Source organism: Octopus sinensis, linkage group LG17 (assembly GCF_006345805.1).
Source record: "Octopus sinensis linkage group LG17, ASM634580v1, whole genome shotgun sequence".
Classification (NCBI taxonomy): domain Eukaryota; kingdom Metazoa; phylum Mollusca; class Cephalopoda; order Octopoda; family Octopodidae; genus Octopus; species Octopus sinensis.
In genome coordinates this window covers 13,145,910-13,165,976 of record NC_043013.1, presented here as the reverse complement: position 1 = coordinate 13,165,976, position 20,067 = coordinate 13,145,910, and the positions used below count along the sequence as shown (strand labels likewise).

General features: G+C 37.5%; 1 protein-coding gene across 1 annotated transcript in view; it reads right to left on the bottom strand.

Annotated features, from left to right (window-relative positions):
- The window catches only part of LOC115221041, a 248,440-nt gene that overhangs the window by 121,899 nt on the left and 106,474 nt on the right, over nt 1-20,067 (bottom strand). Inside the window, exon 25 of the mRNA XM_036510314.1 lies at nt 17,116-17,296. Coding sequence (XP_036366207.1) covers nt 17,116-17,296 — 181 coding nt within the window. The remainder of the gene's footprint in view (nt 1-17,115; nt 17,297-20,067) is intronic.

Below are 20,067 nucleotides of genomic sequence, written 5' to 3'. Positions count from 1 at the left end.
AATGCTAATGATAACATACCATTCCCTCACATTCCAGAAACTTCTCCAGAAAATTTATTAATACAGCCATATGATTTCTTATTGATGAAGCTCAATTAAGCTTCAACATTCCAAGATTAACATCCAAAAACTTGGTGAAAGATATAAAAATAATAACATTAGTCATTAACTATTATTCTTTCCTTGTACATTTCACCCTAATTTAGATTTTTAATATTTTATGCTAAAAATAGCTCTTAACTTTTTGGCATGTCTAATAATTGGTTTAATTAATAATAATTAATCTAAGTTAGGAACATATTCAATGAAAGTCAAACTCACTGGAAAATGTGAAAAAGAAAAGAACGAAAATTCAATTTTAAAATTATTTCTTACCTTTGAACACAGCTTTCATGATTGCGACATCAAAGTCTTCTGGTGATTGTATATTACATACAGTTATCAAATCTAGATGTTTCATGGAATCAAACACACAATCAACCAAGTCATGTACATCATTTGCTCTCTGTTGTTTTTCAATATCAGCTTTCAGTTGCCTTAGTATTGATCTAGGAAAAAAGTTGTTTCAAAAAATATTATATAAAACTTGTAATGTTGATTCAAGGAAAATTACATTTAGAGAATAATATAAGGTCTACATTGATGTCACTAGCAAGATATGTTAACTAGAATTAATGTTAGCCAGGTTACTCTGTTAGTGACAAAGATGATGAATGATGTTAGCTGATGGACGTTCCTCTTGATGGAATGGAGCTTGATTAAAGGAAGGATATCGAAGATTGGTGAGGGAAATTCTTGGATAAACCCCAACTCATGGGTTGTTGTTAATCAATTCTTGGATCCTGTAAATAGTTAACTTGAAAGTTATAGTGCGGGTAGGCATGACAAGAAATAGGAGTTATCTCTACAGATGTTATTCAGAGTATTTCTGTCATATATGGTGGTAGGTCTCTTTTGGAGAACCATTTAGCATCAATTTGTTAGTAAATAGTGATGCCATGAATTGAAAATGCTGTGAATCAAGACATCATTTTATTTCCATACTGATAATCTGGCCTGAATGCTTGCAATGTTGTGGATTCTGTTAAAGTTTGTGAAGGACCAAGTGGTTCTTTGAACCACCACTAGTACTTCAGTGTTTGAATTAGTTAACAACCAGAGACAGTGGGCCCAGTGGTTAAATAAACCCATACCAGATTAATTCATATTAACCAGTTCTATCAATATGCTTTAGTGTTGTTTCATAAGGGTAAGTCATGATACTGCTTGATCTGATCCCTTAAATTGGATAGAAAAAGAAATAGAAAAGAAATCCAAACACCTCCAGGCATGTCCTCAACTTTATCCACTATCATTCCCCAGCAAATATGGAGCCTTGATTATTAGCAGTGTCATGTCATACTGCCTTAAATTTGAGTATTGTGTAACAGAAATCTGATGAGTCATCAGTTTCAGTCAAAGCTATGAATATCCTCAAAGCTATGAATACCAGCTCTAAAATCAAACTATCAACTGTAGTATTAGGTTGGTGCATAATTATTGCAGCTTTTTTCAATGAATTTTATTCAACAAAAACAATAACAACATTTAACAAAAACATCTTTAAATGATTATTCCAGAGCATATTCACCATCTACTTCAATTACTGCTTCCCATTTGCTTGGCAGCCGGTCGGAATAATCATTTAAAGATGTTATTTATTAAATGTTTTTATTGTTTTTGTTAAATAAAATTTATTGAAAAAAAGCCACAATAATAATGCACCAACCTAATAATAGGTGAGTTGCAAGCCAATGTGGGAGCAAATTACCTTGTCACTCAACCTATCAAAAATATAAGTTATATCCCTCTCTAATCACACCCCTTCAGCTTAAATGGAGACAGATACTGCAGGATAAGGTTGTGTTGTTAAATACACAAGATAGTAAAGGCTGGATTACTTATATTCAGGGTTTCTTTTTATGAGGACTAATACGTGCCAAAAGACCACATTTTAATAACAACAGAAACAGAAAAAACAACAGCAATAACAAAATCATCATTCCATCCAAATGAACAAAATTATCATTCTATCCAAATTAAGAACAAACCGTTCAGTTATGTCTTTGCCCTCTTCATCTTTCTTGAGTAGTGCTTCATAAACATCTGCCATAATGTCTGCTGCTTTACCAGAACCCTGTTAATTAAAAGGAAAAATTTAAAGAATTCATTAAAATTAAATCTTGGATTTAATTTAGTAATTTAGTATTGAACAAATATTTTGAGAAATTCTAAACAATACACACATACAACCAATAAAGATGTCTCCTTTATGAATTTAATGTGAACTTAGCTGTAACGCATCCAGGGATGATATACAGTGACACCATCAGGCCTAGGTTGTGGAAGCAAGAGTAAAATAGATAGAGTCAACTGTTGTTTTGGTATGTTCTAGAAACAATTCTTTAGAGATGATATGTGACAATATAAAGTAAATTTATCGACAAAGAAACACAATAAATGTCAGTAGTAGAATATAAAATAAAGATATCGACAAAGGAAGAATTGGTGTGAGGTGACAAGCAGCGTGATCTATCTAACTCAGACCTGATCTGAGCGGTGGGTATCACTGAAAGGAAGGGCGGAGGTTGCAGGAGTGTTTATCACCCCTGGGATTACCTACCGCCTAACCGTTCGTGCCCCCATTCGTGGCTGCTTTTCCACTTTTTGTGGGAGGGTAGAAGTCCTCTTGTAAAGCGCTCTGCCTGCTGCCAGTACCTGCTAAAGGGTGGGCTAGGCCTTAGCTATTGATGCGCAGACATGCACTGAGACATCTGTGGCTCTACCTTGATGGTGAACAAGCGCGATCATCATTCATTTGGTCGTTACTTCCTGAGCTTACTAGTTTGAGTGAACTAGGACCTTGGATTAAGTGAGGTGCATGGCAAGCAGAGTGTCGTGAGACACTCAAGCTTCTCTGTCACACGAGCAATGCCAGTGTCGGGAATTCCACCTCATCTTTCTATAGAGGGTTGGTAGAGGATCAGTGTGACGACATCCTGGACAAGACTCTAGGCTTTGATAATGGTCAACTAGCCGGCCTATTCCGAAGGACAATCGGGCCAGGACCCCTGGGTAACTTCCAAGGACCCCTGGCTTGGCATGGCAGTTACCGAGGAGCCTTACCATTTCCTGATAAACACGCAAGATATGATGTCCCTTGTTCACCCATGTGCCCAAGATGCGAGCAGGGCAGGGAAACCATTCTGCATGCAATTGTGCAATGCCCCAAAATTTCCGAAATGTGGGTTTACGTTGAACACCTGCTGTGAAGGCTGAGAAGAATACAACTATCTTCCGAATCGATTGTAAAGAATGTTCGTCCTTCATCTTTTAAAACAATGTAAGGTTTGTTTCCTCACTGTGGTCACTATAGCGAAAGAAGTGGTATGGAAGACCCACGTGAAAGGAATCATGACTGGCATCTTCCTCTCCAGCCTTAGACTGTTTAATGTCCTCATTTACCACCTGATGTATATGGAAGATGGAAGGCTGTAGCGAGTTTGTTGAGAATGAATGAATCCACATAGTATATCTATAAGGTTATACGAAAGGTTACAGTGGTGGCATAGGGCTTGCGGTGTCGAAACGAAATCTTTAACTTAAATTTTTAACTATTAAAATGTTTTGAAAAACATTCGTTTTATCGACCCCTCTGTCATTTTTATCGTCCCCTCTATGTTTGGCCCCCTGTGGGCAATAAAGAAAATGTTACAATCAACTGAAATGGAATTGTCAAAACGCGATATTCAAGCAAGTTTGTTATTCATAAAAAAAAAAGACGTAAAGCAGCTGAAACTGTTCACGATGACAACGAAACATTTGGTGAAGAAATGACAAATATAGAGGTCAGCTTGAAAAGGGTTTAAACGATCTCGCAGTGGAAATCTGAGCCTTGAAAATCGTGAGCATAGTGGACGCCCATCTGTCATCGATAACAGTCAATTAATGACTGTCATTGAGAAAGATGCGTAAAACCACTCGAAAACTGGCAAAAGAACTTCAAGTTAGCCAGAAAACTACCTGCAACCATTTGCATGCGATTGGAAAATCAATGAAGCTCAGCAAATGGGTGCCACACAATTTGAATGAAAATCAGAAAATGCACAGCTATTGAATTTGTTTGTCGCTTCTTCTCCGTAACCAAACGGCTTCATTTTCGACCATTTTTTAACTTGCGATGAAAAGTGGATTCTGTACAATAATAAAAAACGTTCTTCGCAGTGACTGGACTAAAATAGAGCACTGAAAGCCTTCCCTAAACCCAAGCTCTTCAAAAAGATGGCTACGGTGATTGTTTGGTGGTGTACTGCTGGACTCATCCACCATAACTTCCTCAAACCTAGAAAAACTATTACTGCAGAAACATATTGTCATGAAATTTCCAAAATGAATGAAAAACTGCTACTCATCCATCCCAGACTGGTCAGCAGAAGAGAGCCAGTCATTCTTCATGGCAATGATCGATCAGACTTTTCACTAATGATGCTCCAGAAGTTAAGGAAACATGGCTACAAAGTTCTTCCCCAGCCAGCTTATTCCCCAGACCTTTCTTCAACCGACTGCCACTTTTTCAAATACCTTGATGATTTCATACGAAAGAAGGAGTTCCAAAATCAAACCGATGTAAATGCTTTCAAAGAGTTCATCATCTCTAAAATTTTTTTTATGTTATCAGAATAAATAAACTTGTAAGTCATTGGTAAAATGTGTTGATTGTAATGGTACTTAAATTTCCCCGTTGTTGAACTATATTGTCGTGAATTTCATGTTTCAAAACGTTGCTTACTTTTTATTCAGCTTGATATTTATATAAAATTCTGCACCAACAAAATACATAGTTCTTCCGTTTATTTTTCCTAACCACAAACGTCTTTAGATATGTAATCGTTATAAATGGAATAAACTTCCAGTAACCTTATTTAGATAATAGTCTATTTACTGACCTTTACTATTATAACAGGGATGTTGCGAGATAGTGAATCAAAGGCTGACTTCAGAGTTTCAAGTTCCTCTCCAACCATTACTGCAACAGCTGGAATCTTGACTTCTGTCGGGAAAGTATATACAGAAAAATATAACTCAATTAATATACAAAATATATCTGGTTAATTTATAAAATATACCTGATTAGGGTAAAACATACACCCGATTACTGAATGAAAAATATACGTGATTTAATTTAAAATATATACCTTTTAAAGCATGAAGTATAACATGATCAAGGTGTAATGAATACTTAATTAAGGTACACAACATCTCCGATTCAGATATAAAGTATAACTTGATTTAGGTGTAAAATATTATGAAATATATTTGACTAATGTATAAAGTATAACTAGACTAAACTAAATTTTAGCAGCAGGTTTTAGAAAACATAAATTAGTATCATAATCACCATCATCAACATCGTCGTCGTCTATACCAACATCATTTAATGTCCTCCCTCCATGCTGGTATGGGTTGGATGGTTTGAGAGGAACTGCAAGCCAGAAGACCATGCCAAGCTCTACTATTTACTTTGGCATGGTTTATACTGCTGAATGCTCTTAATACCAACCACTTTACAGAGTTTACTGGATGCTTTTATGTGGCCCCAACACCAGAGAGGTGACCGAGTAACTTGGAAAAGAAGACACTTCAACTGAGGGGGAGTGATTGATATTGAGTGAGGTGGCTTTGTGCCAGGTGATAAGTTAGAGTATGAATAAAGAACCAGAAACAGGTATGTTGCAGAAGAGGAGATACATGGCTACCCCTGGTGGAAACAGAGAGGAGAAGTGGGTGAGGATGTGTTGGGGTATTCCCTCAAATTACAGGGAGGTGTATATATGGGAAGTGGTACGGAGGACTGGATAGGGTGAGTAGGTAGGTGTGTGAGAATGTGAAATGTGAGTAGAAGATGGAGAAGCAGGAAATAGAGTGGGAGGTGAACATGGATAGAGAGAGAGAGTGGGGTATAGGAAGATATTTTGCAGGGGAGAGATTCATCAGGGACACAGATCATATGCAGAGGTATAGACATAAACAACATCACTTTAAGGCCTCAATTTTATCCCAATTTCACCCAGATGGACTGATCTTCTCAACCCCATATTAACAAACATTTCAGTTTTTTTGCCAATCTCCTCTGTGAAACTCATTATCTCTGAAGGTCATTTTCCCGTCTTTTGTCACACGTCTTTACTTCCTTTTCCTTAGGTTCCGTTCACATTTGTATAAATACGTATTTTTTGCAAATACACACATGACAACATTAATTTCTCCCTGAATTAAGTTAATTTATCTCGTATATTACTCAATCTACAGTTAATCCATCTCTTCTGTTGTGGAAGGTTTCCAACCATCCCCATGCGACTAAAAGTAGACTGACACATTTCTATTAAATAGACAACTGATGAGTTCATAGAAGCAAGTCACTGTAAGCTGTTGATTGAGAGCGTCGAGTTTCGTGTAATAGTAATCAAATTGCGTCATGTAAATATTTCTTTCCCCTGCCTCATTAAATTATATATTCAAAGCCAGGAAATAAAAGTGACGACGAGTTGTTCGAAGCTTGCTTTGGATGCTTAAAATTTTTTATGGTACAAAACCAAAGAAAAAAATCGTTTTAGCATGGAGACTTATTGACCTCTATGTTGCAGTTGCAACAGCAACAGCAGTAACTAAACAGCAACAACAACAAAACCAACAACTGCTGGAATTAATGTTGAAGAAGTCTGAAAATACTTGAGGTTTGTACACGCCAGACAGTGTAGCAAACTCAAATGAAGAATTCAGTTACAAACCAGGAAAAGGATTGCTTTCTCTGCATGTTTTCGAAGAAATGAAGAAATCTTCAAAGAAGAATGTAAAAATAGGATTGATGAAAAAAGTATGATTACTTTTAAGAAAGATATCCCCTGCCGAAATGAAAAATATAGTAATTATATTCTGTCAGAGAAGCCAAGTGAGATGTGTTTCGATGAAACAATTTTTTATCGAAAATTTTCACCGAAAGAAGTCCCCTGTTCAGTACTCGCTGGCAATGTTTAAATTTTGTCATAAAAGATGATTTCGTCATCTACTCTGGAGTTGTTAACAGAGTGTATGAAAAATTCAGCCTAAAGGAATTAACTCCGGATATGTTCAAATGTCTAAATTTTGTTCAAGGATTTACTGCAAGCAAACATGCAGATATACGTTCCAGATATTAACGAAATTGGAATAGGACCAAATATTAACTCAACAGGCAGCAGCAGAAGTATGCCACAGGATTATAAATCTAAGACATGATGCAGATAAAATTGAAGAAAAAGATTGCTCTCTTATTCGTGCGTGTCAACCAGTAATGGATAAGAAAATGGAGAAAAAATGTCAAGACCTCTATGGTGCAGTTGCAACAGCAACTAAAACCTATGGATATGGTAATGAAAGCTGCGTAGGCTTGAAAGAAATGCAGTTAGCATGATCTGCTGAATGTGTAATGTCAGTGTGCATACACGACAGAGTGAAAGTTTCCTGCAAGAAGAGTTGGACATAAGAAGCATCATATGTGGTGTGCAAGAGGGATGACTGCGCTGGTATGGTCATGTGTTGCATATGGATGAGGACAGCTGTGTGAAGAAGTGTCACAGCCTAACAGTGGAAAGAACCTGTGGAAGGAACCTGTGGAAGGAACCTGTGGAAGAAGTAGACCCAGGAAGACATGGGATGAGTTGGCGAAGCATGACCTTCGAACGTTGGGGCTCACAGGCAATGACAAGAGACCGAGGCCTTTGGATATATGATATGCTTGAGAAGATCCGGCAAGTAAAGTGAGATTGAAGCCGTGGCAGATGCCAGTGTTGCATAACCGGGCCATTTAAAAGTACCCTTGAATCGTTGGGCGATATGATGCGCTTGAGAAGACCTGTTGAGTCAAGTGAAGTCGAAATCGTAGTCGTAGCCAGTGCCACCTGACTGAGACCTGTACTGGTGGTACGTAATAAACACCATTCGAGCGTGGGTCGATGCTAGTGCCGTCTGACTGGCTCCATGCGCCATTGGCACGTAAAAAGCGCCATGCGAACGTGGTCTATGCCAATGCCTCCTGACTGGCTCCCGTGCCGATGGCACGTAAAAGGTGCCATCCGAATGTGGTCGATGCCAGTGCCCCTTGACTGGTTCCCATGCCGGTGGCACGTAAAAAGCACTATCTGAACGTGGTTGATTCCATGTTCCTGACTGGTTCCCGTATCGGTGGCTTGCAAAAATCACCCACTATCCTTTCGGCGTGGTTGGCGTTAGGAAGGGCATCCAGCTGTAGAAACCCTGCCAGATCAGATTGGGGCCTGGTGCAGCCTACTGGCTTGCCAGTCTTCAGTCAAACCATCCAACACATGCCAGCATGGAAAGCAAACGTTAAGAGATCATGATAATGATGATGAGGATGATAACTAAACATGTAATCACCAATACTAAACTCGATGAAGTTAGAGATGGTACGTTGCCCTTAATTAGAACACCCGGTTCCTAAGGCTAAACTCGCGAGACTGATGAACAAGGAGCAAGTGTGACATGTTTAATATGATTTCATAATTATTAGTTAACTATCAGTAATGCCTAATATCAGTATAGGTGAGTTTAGGCAATTTGAAAGCAGTGCCAGTGTGCTTTGTTCACTAAAACAGGTACGGATTTGAAAACTTTTAATCGATTTTTGATTTACTTCGAACAAGAGAATAGCGCTTGCAATATGTTAATTCTTTTACACTGAATAAGATACAACAAAAATGAGTGTTATATAATGAAGATTACTTCTACCTTTTTTTATCTTTTTGTTTTTTAATCTTGCCTCTAAATATGAAGTGGGATATGATAGCCAGTAGGGACCTGCATTGACATGTTCACTCTACTATGAAATAGATTCCGAAAAGCTGAAATAAATTGGTATTGGGTATCTTATATATTGATTTCCTGTGCAGTTGCGACACACCTACGCCCTGCTGGCGACACAATAATGTGTCGTGACACAGTTTGAGTAACACTGGTATAGAAGAACAGAATTGTTTAGATGTTAACTATTAATAATAACCTAACTATAACCAATAAAAGACTGGTTTGCTATTAAAGAGAGTAAATTAATATGATGTATGTGTAAATTTAACCAGTTATCCATAATATTTCATTTCCGGTCTATATTTTATGTTTTTATTTCTCTAATAACAACTTACTTTGCCTTTTGATTTGTAAAATAGTATCTTCTAACTGTTTTTTGAATTCAAGTTCTACCCCAGAAGTGTCGTTGGTACCATCATCAACAAGGATAAAATGTGTATGATTAGGATCCAAGGCATACTCTCCTCCATTAGAATAGTTTGCAGGCCACAATCCCTAGAAATTAAATCAAAATATATGTATGTATATGTATATGCATATATGTATCTATATATCTGTGGAATGGTGTATGAATGTATGTGTGTGTATGGGAGGCGTGATTATGCATCTGTATAGCAATTCATTAGAGTTCCTCTTTCTAATGTCTGGGAACATCAAAATCTCCCCCACCAACACTTTCAGTATAACTCAATCTATATTCTGATACTCTCTCTTTTTCTTCCCTTTCTCTTTTTCCACTGTCTTTCTTACTCTCTCTCTCTCTCTCTCTCTCTCTCTCTACCCTCTAAAGTATACTCATTTTTATCAACTGAGTGGACCGGATCAACGTGAAATAAAGTATCTTGTCCAAGGACACAACGCGCTGCTCTGACTCGATCTCACAACCTTACGATTGTGAGTCAAATACGCAAAGCACTTAGCCACTAAGACATGTGCCTTTGCAAACACACACACACATACACACATGCGTATGCACTTACATATATACACATGTATAAGTGTATATAAAAAAGTGTGTTGAAAAATAAATGACAAGGTAAAGAGAATGCATAATCTCTCCATTGTCTTTCATTTAATTTCATATTCCGCTCTATATTCGACCAACACTTACCTCTGAAATACAATAGAAATTCAATAAGAGGCCTCCAAAGAGGAAAGCCTTGTGCTAGAAAGAGCAGTAGAACAACTCAAACCACCAAATAAGGATAAATTCTCGAAAGTAATGAAAATTAAAAACGTTTATGATCTCAATTATTTCCCAGACCGTGGTTTCTAACTATTTCCAGCAAAAAAATATTTGTTGAAGGCCATCAGTGGGACAGCCTTTAGATTTCAAATATACACACAGCCAGATCCACGTGTAAAACTAACTGCCTGTACATCCTAACTTTTCAGACCACTGCGCAGACGCAGATTATACCCGGCGACATTATATTTCTATGTGAATAATATATAGTCTAATGACTAATTCGTTTTTGTGCTAGGCCACTGGTAATAATAATTTCTTATTACCCTATTGATATTTATTATGTTTATTCCTTCATAAATTTGTTCGAAATTTTTACCGGCATCCTCTCTGTCGCCGGGTATAATCTGTGTCTGCGCAGTGATCTGGAAAGTTAGGATATTCAGGCAGTTAGTTTTACATGTGGAACTGGCTGTGTGTATATTTGAAATCTAAAGGCTGTCCCACTGATGAAACTGGCCTTCAGCGAATATTTTTTTGCTGGAAATAGTTAGAAACCATGGCCTGGGAAATAATTGAGATGGTAAACGTTTTAATTTTCATTCCTTTCGAGAATTTATCTTTATTTGGTGGTTTGGGTTTTTCTACTGTTCTTTCTAGCACAAGGCTTTCCTATTTGGAAGCCTCTTATTTTATATATATATATATATATATATATATATATATATAATATCCATATATATGAAGGCATGTATATATATAATTATGTATACGTGTGTTTATATGTATGTGTGTGCGTGTGTATGCTAGCTGAATGACCGACGTTGTCTGGGTTATTGCATTTCTTATTTACATTAGTGAACAATAAATATACAAATTGTAATGTTAATAGAATTTTGAACTGAAAATCTGTCAATGCCGAAGCACCTCAGGGTAAACAATATTCACTGTACCATTTTTTGTTGGTGTTGAAATGAATAAATTATTGCTGCTTCCAACTCGCAAGGGAGTAACAAAGGGTTGGACGTGGGAGAAGTTTGTAGTGGAGAGATCAAGTCCAACTACTTTGAGGGATTGACTCTGATATTTATTTACTGAAATACCAAAACTTAGTTTGACTAGAAACTGAAGCCTCTTAAATTCAAATGGAACATCAGTAGGTACGAGAGGAACTTTTGGAATAAAGACATTTTCTTCTTTGTGACTACCTGTTATGATTGTTGCCCGAAGGACATGGGGCTTCTTGGAAGTAACAATTAAATTAGTTCCATTACACAGGCTAAATGGGTCAAGATTCTTATGCAACATAATGGGAGCACCCAGTTTTAGTGTCAAGTTATGCGGTAGCATCCCAATGGATTTAAGTGTGTTCAGAAATTCAACAAGTATTGAAGGACCTGATTTTGATCGACTGTTGTCAATTGATCAAAAAGTCATTTCTGACGTATCTGTTAACTTTGAAGAAGCTCATGTCATTAGTTGGAGCTAGTATAACACTTTCATATAGCCAGTTTACTTCAGAGTAATTGACAGATAATTTTTCTGTCAATTAGGGAATATGCTAGGTGGGAAAGAACTTTGTGGCCAAGTTCCCTCAACTTCTGGAGCATCATTAAAGCATTGTCATGAAGAATGTTTGGCCTTGTTCTGTTGCCCTGTCTGGAACGGAGGAGTAGCAGTTTTTTGTTCATTTTGGCAATTTCATGGCAATATGTTTCTAAGTTAATGATTTTTCCGGGTTTAAAGAAGAGCTCAGGTTTAGGAAAGGTTTTAGGTACTCCATATTACTCCGACCACTGCAAAGAACTTATTTTATAATTGTACAGAATCTACTTTTCATCACAAGTTACAATATGGTTGAGAAATGGTTCGGTCTGGTTACGGAGAAGAAACAACGAACAAATTTCATATCTGTACATTTTCTGATATTCATTCAAATCGTGTGGTACTCATTTGTCGAGCTTTATTGATTTTTCGATTGCATACAAATGGTTTCAAACAGTTTTCTGGTTAACGTGAAGTTCACGTGCTAGTTCTCAAGTCGTTGTACATGGATCTTTCTCAATGACGGTCTTTAATTGACCGTAATCGATGACAGATGGGCGTCCGCTACGCTCATAATCTTCAAGGCCCTAGTCTCCACTGCAAAATCGTTTAAACTATTTTCGAGATGACAACTCAACAAATGTTTCGTTGATATCACAAGCAGTTTCAGCTGCTTTGCATCCAATTTTGAAGTTGAATAGCAAACTTGCTTGAATATCGCGCATTGACAACTCCATTTCAGATGATTCTGACAATGGCTAAAGAAATAACAATGTTAATTTACCGTTGCATTTGGTCAAGTCTATGTCTATATTATCATACAATTGCAATAAAGTGCTTTAAATAATTCAAAACTCTGAAAAAAATCCAGTACAAATTCTTTATGATTCAAAATATGGCTTACATTTTACGCAAAATGAACAAAAAACTGCTACTACTCCGTTCCAGACAAGGCAACAGAAGAGAGCCAATCATTCTTCATGACAATGCTCGGCCATAGGTTTCACTAATGATGCTCCAGAAGTTGAGGGAACTTGGCTACGAAGTTCTTCTCCACCTAGTATATTCCCCAGTTTAATTCAAATTTCCTACAGTCCTCAAGGTACCTCTTTCTTTTTATATTTTCATTGGTATAATATTTCTAACTTAGACAAAGGGAAAAGTGAAGTATCTAGGATCTTTGAAGGATTTCTGAAACAGGTGGTGGTTAGAGATTAAAAAGCTATAAGTCATGTGTTGTCTTTATTTTTACTACTTTGATTCATGCAAATAATATGACTGAATCCCAAGAATCAACAAAAACAAATAAGGCTCCTGAGATAATGCTCATAGAACCAGGCTCCTGTTGTATTTAGCAAGAGTTCTCTGCTATATAACCACATACTTCTTTAATCTCTTAGAAATAGTAAATCTAGACAAACGAATGAATTTTTGAGTTATGTCCATTGCACACAAATTCTAAGCAGAACCAGAAACTAGATCCAATGTCAAACAAGCGACCAAGATGATTGATAATATTTGAGAAGAGACGGAACACTGCCAAACTGATGTGTTTATTCTTGATAACTAAGGAAACTGAGGCTATGTTGAATATGGTATTTTTCCCAGAAACAATGAAATACCTGAAGTAGAATAGAACTCATTCTCTAAGGTCTGGTAATCTAACACCTTATTCACTCAATCATTTTACTTTTTCACTTCAAGTAAAATAGAAAAGCAACACACACACAAAAACCAAAAACCTTGAATATATTATATTAATTCCCTTATCACAAAATGAGCATTGTAACATGAATGGAAATTATAAGGGTCTTTTCTTGATTCCTTGATGTAATCTAATGTTTAAATGTTAAAACTTAATAATTAATATTAAACATTCAAACATTAACAGTAAAATGTTATAAATCAATATTTAATGTTAATATGGAGAAAAGATTAGATAAAAAGTAAAAAAAAAGAAAATAACTGAAACAAAAATTTACCTCCTTATTCACTAGGGATTCTTTGTTTTGTACACAGTCCCACCGTGCAATACCAATGGTTTTCACTTTTTTCATGTCAGCCACTTTATTTTCATTATCAGATATAGCTTCCCCAATATATTTCACAACTCCACTATGTAAACCTTCACTTATGATCCAGGCATCTGCAAAACAAGAGATCAATAATTATATTCAAATATTGATTTCCTATTCTAAAACTACTGTATGTTTTTGGACAAAATACCCTATGGCATTTTGTTATATTCCGTCACATTCAGGCTTCACACGAAAAGGCTGAATTTTCTCTTTGTCCGTGTAAGCTTGATGAAATATGCACCAGTCATTAACTGGGGTTAATCTAATCATTGATATATTCCTCATTATGGAAGTAAGGATATGATATACTGAATCAATCTAGAACTCAATTATCGATTTTCTAATCAGTCCTTGACAAAACATGTAAAACAAAAATACAACCCAAGCAGAATTTGAACTCATAACTGAAAGAAAGAAAAACCTAAATACAACAATATGCTTATTCAGCCTTTTTCAGATTTAGTCATCAGCACCCAGCATATTTTATTCTATATTGATAACTGGAGATAAAATGAGATGGTCATTGCTGGAATGATTTTGAACATAGGTCTATTGAATTAAGCTTGACCTCGGTTTCAACAGCAACAAACAGCTAAGCTAGAAAACCTTGATAACAAGTCAAAATGAATTATTATTACGAAGAAGAGATAAATCCTTTGGAATTACAAATAAAATAGATTCAGCTGCTAGTATTTTTGTAGATAACTCCTATGCAAGTATGGAATAAGATATATCTCAGCATGGATCTGAGAATACTGAGAGAATTTCCTTCCCAGCCGTGTTAGTTGAGGAGAGGTGGCCCTGAGGAGGAAGGACTCAAGCAAGAAGGATGTAGCCAATAACTTTAAGTACTCACAGAGTGATTGGTGCTAGTGACAGATAGTGTGTTAGGAATACTCAGATTTGTGCAATTCTTGAGGGATCGATCCTAAACATCCTCTGCCTCATACATCATAGAGAGTGTAAGGTATAGATCCGAATTTTTATTTCAGTCAGAAAAGGAACAGACTGACATACCAAGCTGAGTGATGGATGAGGTCTGCCAATCTCAATCACAAATCTTTGGTTATCCCATAGGTATAATCAAAGACAGTTACCCAAGGTGTTACAAATTGGGACGGAACCGAAAAATGCATAATTGCAAAATGAAATCAACAAACTCACAACCATATTATTCCAGGATACTGATAAATTTGATTGGGTTTGATTATTGTTACTTGGAAATTGTGTTGTTCAAGAATCAAAAGAAATGGTCATCTACCCGTCTGATAAGGGTACACTAGGCACATGCATCACAACCATATGTGCGCGACATGGTGATCTCATATCAAGATAAACAGCACATGACCTTGCAGGTGGGGCCCAGTTAGAATTTTCTTCTGCTCGAGTAACCCATCCCGCTCAAACGGTCCCTGAATAAGGGTTGTTTAAGGATGTTGAAAGAACCACCCATGTTTCCAGAGGTGAACTATTCAAACCCCAAACAATCCCTCTCAACACATGGCTATGATGCTCCCCCACTACTTCTGCTCGTGATCAGAGATACACATATCGTCAGCCACTAAGGGACATGCTCAACTGGTTAAGGTCAAACAACTGACAAGCAAATTTGTGGTATTGAGCAGAATATTTGCTGTAGCCCATCTTTTATACCCAGACAAAACAATGTACATGATAATTATTATTATTATTATTATTATTATTATTATTATTATTATCATCATCACTGATATCACAGTTATTATTGTTTTTATGTGTAGTAGCAGCAGTGGTTGCAGCAACAGCAGCAGGGGTGGGGTTCTGGTAAGTTTGGTAGTTGGGTTTCAGAGTCCTGTGCTATCATAATAGTAGTAGTTGTAGTATCATTGTAGTGTTAGTAGTATTTAGTATTAGTAGCTGCAGCATATTATTATAATTTTTATTTTTATCATTATCAACATCACCACCACTACCATTGTTATTCTCATTATTACTATTTCCATTTATTATTAAAAGATTTTACTAAACGTTCTTTATTTTCAACTTTTGTCTTGTACTTGATATAATCATAAATATATCATTGTTGGAGGAAATAATAGGGTAGCATTTTAGTGAATAGATCATATTCTACAGGTGTATAAATAGATTTGGCAGATGGTGTGGAGGATAGGTATTCACACAGTAGTTGTAGATATTAAAGTCTTTTTTTAAAGCTGATCGTTTGTGTGTTTGAAAGCTGTAGGTAAGTTTCCTAGCTTATTTTATTTTGAGGAAGATTTAAAATATTCACAGGAAATTGTAGATATTCCAGTCTTTGGGAATAGTAGGAGGAAGAGATGTTCACCTTGTTGGATTTTTTAATTTCCGAATTTCTTTTTCTTTTTCTTTTGGAATTTTTATTTTCTTTTAAAAAGTTTTGCTGTGGTTTACAGTTTTTGTAGTTGTGCAGTATGTATATATTGGCAGGTGCTTACTTACTTAATTTTTTATCTTGCATTTAATTGTGTTGTTACTATAAAAGGCATGTTTACATATTCTGTTAGTCAGGGAAGAAGGAAAGACAAAATGTTCGCACAAAACTGGAGATATTAACGTTTCTAAATTTTCTGAGGTGTTCGTTTGTATGTCCGTTCAGAGAAAACTGTAGTGTTTTTTTTCTTCATTAAAAGTATGGTTACATTTTTGAATATTCAGGGAAAAAGGAACGGAAAGAAAAGGAAGGTAAAACTTTTTCACAGAAAATTAAAGATTTGAAATTTAAAAAATTTACTGGAGATGATCTTTTGTCTGTCCGAACAGAGAAAACTGTAGTGTTCTTGGAATAAAGAGGATGTTTACATTTTCGAATACTCAGGAGGAAATGGTAGGTATTCACAGAAGTTGTAGATATTAAAGGTTTTAAAGCTGATTGCTTATGTATTCGAAAGCTTTAGATATGTAAGTCCCTTAACTTATTTTCAGGGAAATTCAAAATACTCGCATGAAACTTTAGATATTCCAGTCTTTTAGAGTTATTTTTCAGTTGTCCTGCTGGGTTGTATTAGTGTTTCTGTGTCTTCAGCTGCTGACAGCTCAGTGCAGCGAAGAATACGTCCAGCCGCTTCATCATCATCATTATTATTATTGAGTGAGAGAGCAGTGCATGCTATCAAAGTGACACTGAGGTAAAATATACGAAGCCAGTATACCCATCATGACTACTCGTCTGATAAGATACACCAGACACATGCATCACAACCGTATGTCCGTGACATGGTGATCTCATATCAAGATAAACAATGCATGATCTTGCAGGTGGGGGCCCGGTTAGAATTATTATTATTATTATTATTATTATTATTATTATTATTGTTATTATTATTATTATTATTAGTAGTAGTAGTAGTAGTAGTAGTAGTATTCACAATAAGTGTGCTAAAACCTTTTTACCTGTTGCTCTTGCAGCTTTAACTAAACTATGCCCAAGAGCTTCTTTAGTAGGTTCATTCAACTGGACGTCTTCTCTTCCCCCAATCACAGAAATAAGTAAGTTTGGCAATGAGAAATTCCATTGATATATTATCAAATTAATTATAATATCCATGGAGGTTTGGTGATCCACACGAACAAACTATATGTAAAAAAAAAAAACATTTAATTAATGTTCCCTAATGTTTGATACAATGCGAAAAATACATTCAAATACTGGGGAATTTGGTGAAAAGATTTCATTGTGATGATTTAACATTTGTATTCATAATATTGAGAATTGCGTTATTTGACATTAAGTCTTTTAAATGTTGTGGGTTTGTTCTGTCACAGGGGAAGTCAGGAAAATTCAAGCAACAATTTCAAGGATTATCAGCCATAAATGTTATTGTCATAATCATTTATTATAATATGTTCATTATCTTGTTATATAAGTTCAATATTGTAACAGATTTCAATGTTTCTCTCATACGTAGAGTTTAGCCATGTCTGGTTGCTTCAAGCTCTTGCTTGTTGTGGTTGAGATCCTCCCAGGTAAGTGGTGACAGAGACATCACCATGCGTAGAACCGACCAGGTCTACCGGTGCTCTATCACTGGCTGTCCCGTAGCTGCCCCTAATGCATCCTCCACGGTGACGTCAGTATTCTGGACATATGCTCCAACCACATCCAGCCATAATGAGGCTTCTCCTAGTCTACAGCTTCAGGATCGAATGGGAGCAAAACCCAGGTAGGAGGATATAGCAGGAGATGGAGGAAACATTCGTATCAGTGAATTCGATGGATAGCTGTGAGGTGAGAAGCTGGGGGCTGATGCATGCGCACATGCAGTTCTTTGTTGGAAACATGATGGTACCATTTGATGTTCTCAAATATTCTGCTATCGACGTCACCAATCTTCTTTGCCAGGGTCTTTGGCGAGGGCCGATGCGTTGTAGATAGAGAATTTCGCGTTGAGGAAGATAGAATAATGGTGTCAAAGGGGCTTCCATAGGGAGTACATGACCCCAGTAACCAAACCACATCTGCGATTGATCTCCATTGTTGGGCTCAGATAGATGAAGGAGTTGACAAACTTCACGACGTCAGGGTCAATAGGGAAGAAGAGGGTCTAAGCTCTCAACTACATGCATCAGCATGGTCTCCGCCCATCTCACCTGATAGCCAAGCTTTGCTGATTCTCTGCATATGGTCAGTGCGTCCCTTAGCTCGTCAATCGAGTTGCTGAATAGGGTGGTGTCGTTCTCATACTCCAGGTCGGTATGATGGTAGTTTCAGAAGGTAACGCCAGAAACTCACTCACCAAATAATCGATGACATAGATGATGAGGTCGAGACCGGCCACGCAGCCCTGTCTCTTGCTCTTGAGGAGGAACCAGTCAGAATCATTCCCGTTCACCTAAACCCAGCTTTCGGTACTGCTATAGAGCTACTAGAACAGGGTAGTGATCATGGGAGACACACCGTCGAGCTCGAGAATTTTCCAGAGGGATGCATGGTCGACCGTGTCCAAAGCCACCTTAAGGTCGATAAAGGCGATGTAGAGGTGGAGATCTTTGCGGACCTCCCGAGATCTTTGAACTACGAGACGAAGGGCAAAAGTATGGTCTGCAGAAGATCAACACGGTATGAATCTGGCTTATTGTGAATGGTGTGTGCTTCTAATGACAAGAAGAGATCCTGATGAAGGGCTTACTGGGGATGGAAAGGAGGGTGGTGCCACTGTGGTAGCTGCAGACGAGTTTGTTGCCTTCCGCTTTCTGACGCAGAGGATAATACTCTGAGTTCAGTCATTTAGGAGCTGCTCGGATACCCATAGATGGTCGATGATGTATCTGAGCCATTGAGTCATTTTTCTCCATCCGGCTTGAACATCTCCGCGGCTACAGTGCAGATTCCTGGGTGTTTGAGGTTGTCGATCTTCTTCAGGGTGACACTGACTTCATCAGAGTTAACAGGATCGAGTCTACAAGTGTCGTTGGTTGGGGCTGTGTGATGGTTAGACTGGGATCGATTTGGACAGATACGTGACAGAGAAAGCCGAAGTTCTCCTTCTAGTGTTCGAAGCAGGTGGTTTCCACGATGACTACATTTTATTGGTATCCCTCGCTGAGGTGGTCTTAAAGTAGAGACTGGTACAGTCTCTGTGGAGCATATTGAATATCAGACTGATCTTGTTATTCTTTGCTGCTGCATCCAGGTGCTCAGCTTCTCCCGCCCAGAACTTCTCCCAGTTTTCTGAATGGAGTCGTCGCATATCCAGTTGGGCTGGTTGTTTTCATTTGTGTTACTGCATAGGTGAGCCTCACTGCAGCAGTTACTTGTGTACGACCTCCACAGTAGGATCAAGGGTCGCTTGAGAAGAGGTAATGAGTTTACCAGGACATCACGTTCCAACTTTTTGACACTTGATTTGAAAATTTCTCAGTTGATAGTCTCATTTTTGGACACGGAAGTGAAGTGATTGTTGTTAAATCACGTAACTGTTGAGGCAATGTTGAGATTACAGACACAAAATGAATCGGGCCATTGCTGGTACTTTGAGGCAGAGTCAGCTCGCAACTTCAACGTGAGTGTCGCCACCAGCAATCGATAGTAGATATTGCCGAGTTGATCTCCTCTATAGAGCCGGCAGCTAGTGAGAAATGACCTCTAGCAGCGGAGATGATGATGTAGTTGATCACCCTCTGTGTTTAACAGTCCGGACTGTACAAAGTCCTGTGATGATCAAGTCTGCTGGAGGAAAATGTGTCTGCAATATAGAAATTGTTGTTGCGGCATTGGAGCAGGAGGCAATTACCAATAGTTTGAGTCTGGAATAAGTTTGTCGAAGGGAACCTGGCAGAAGAGATGGCAGCACTGATGTCCGTCAGGGGGTGGGGTGATATCGTGGTGGGGACTGGTCCTAAAAC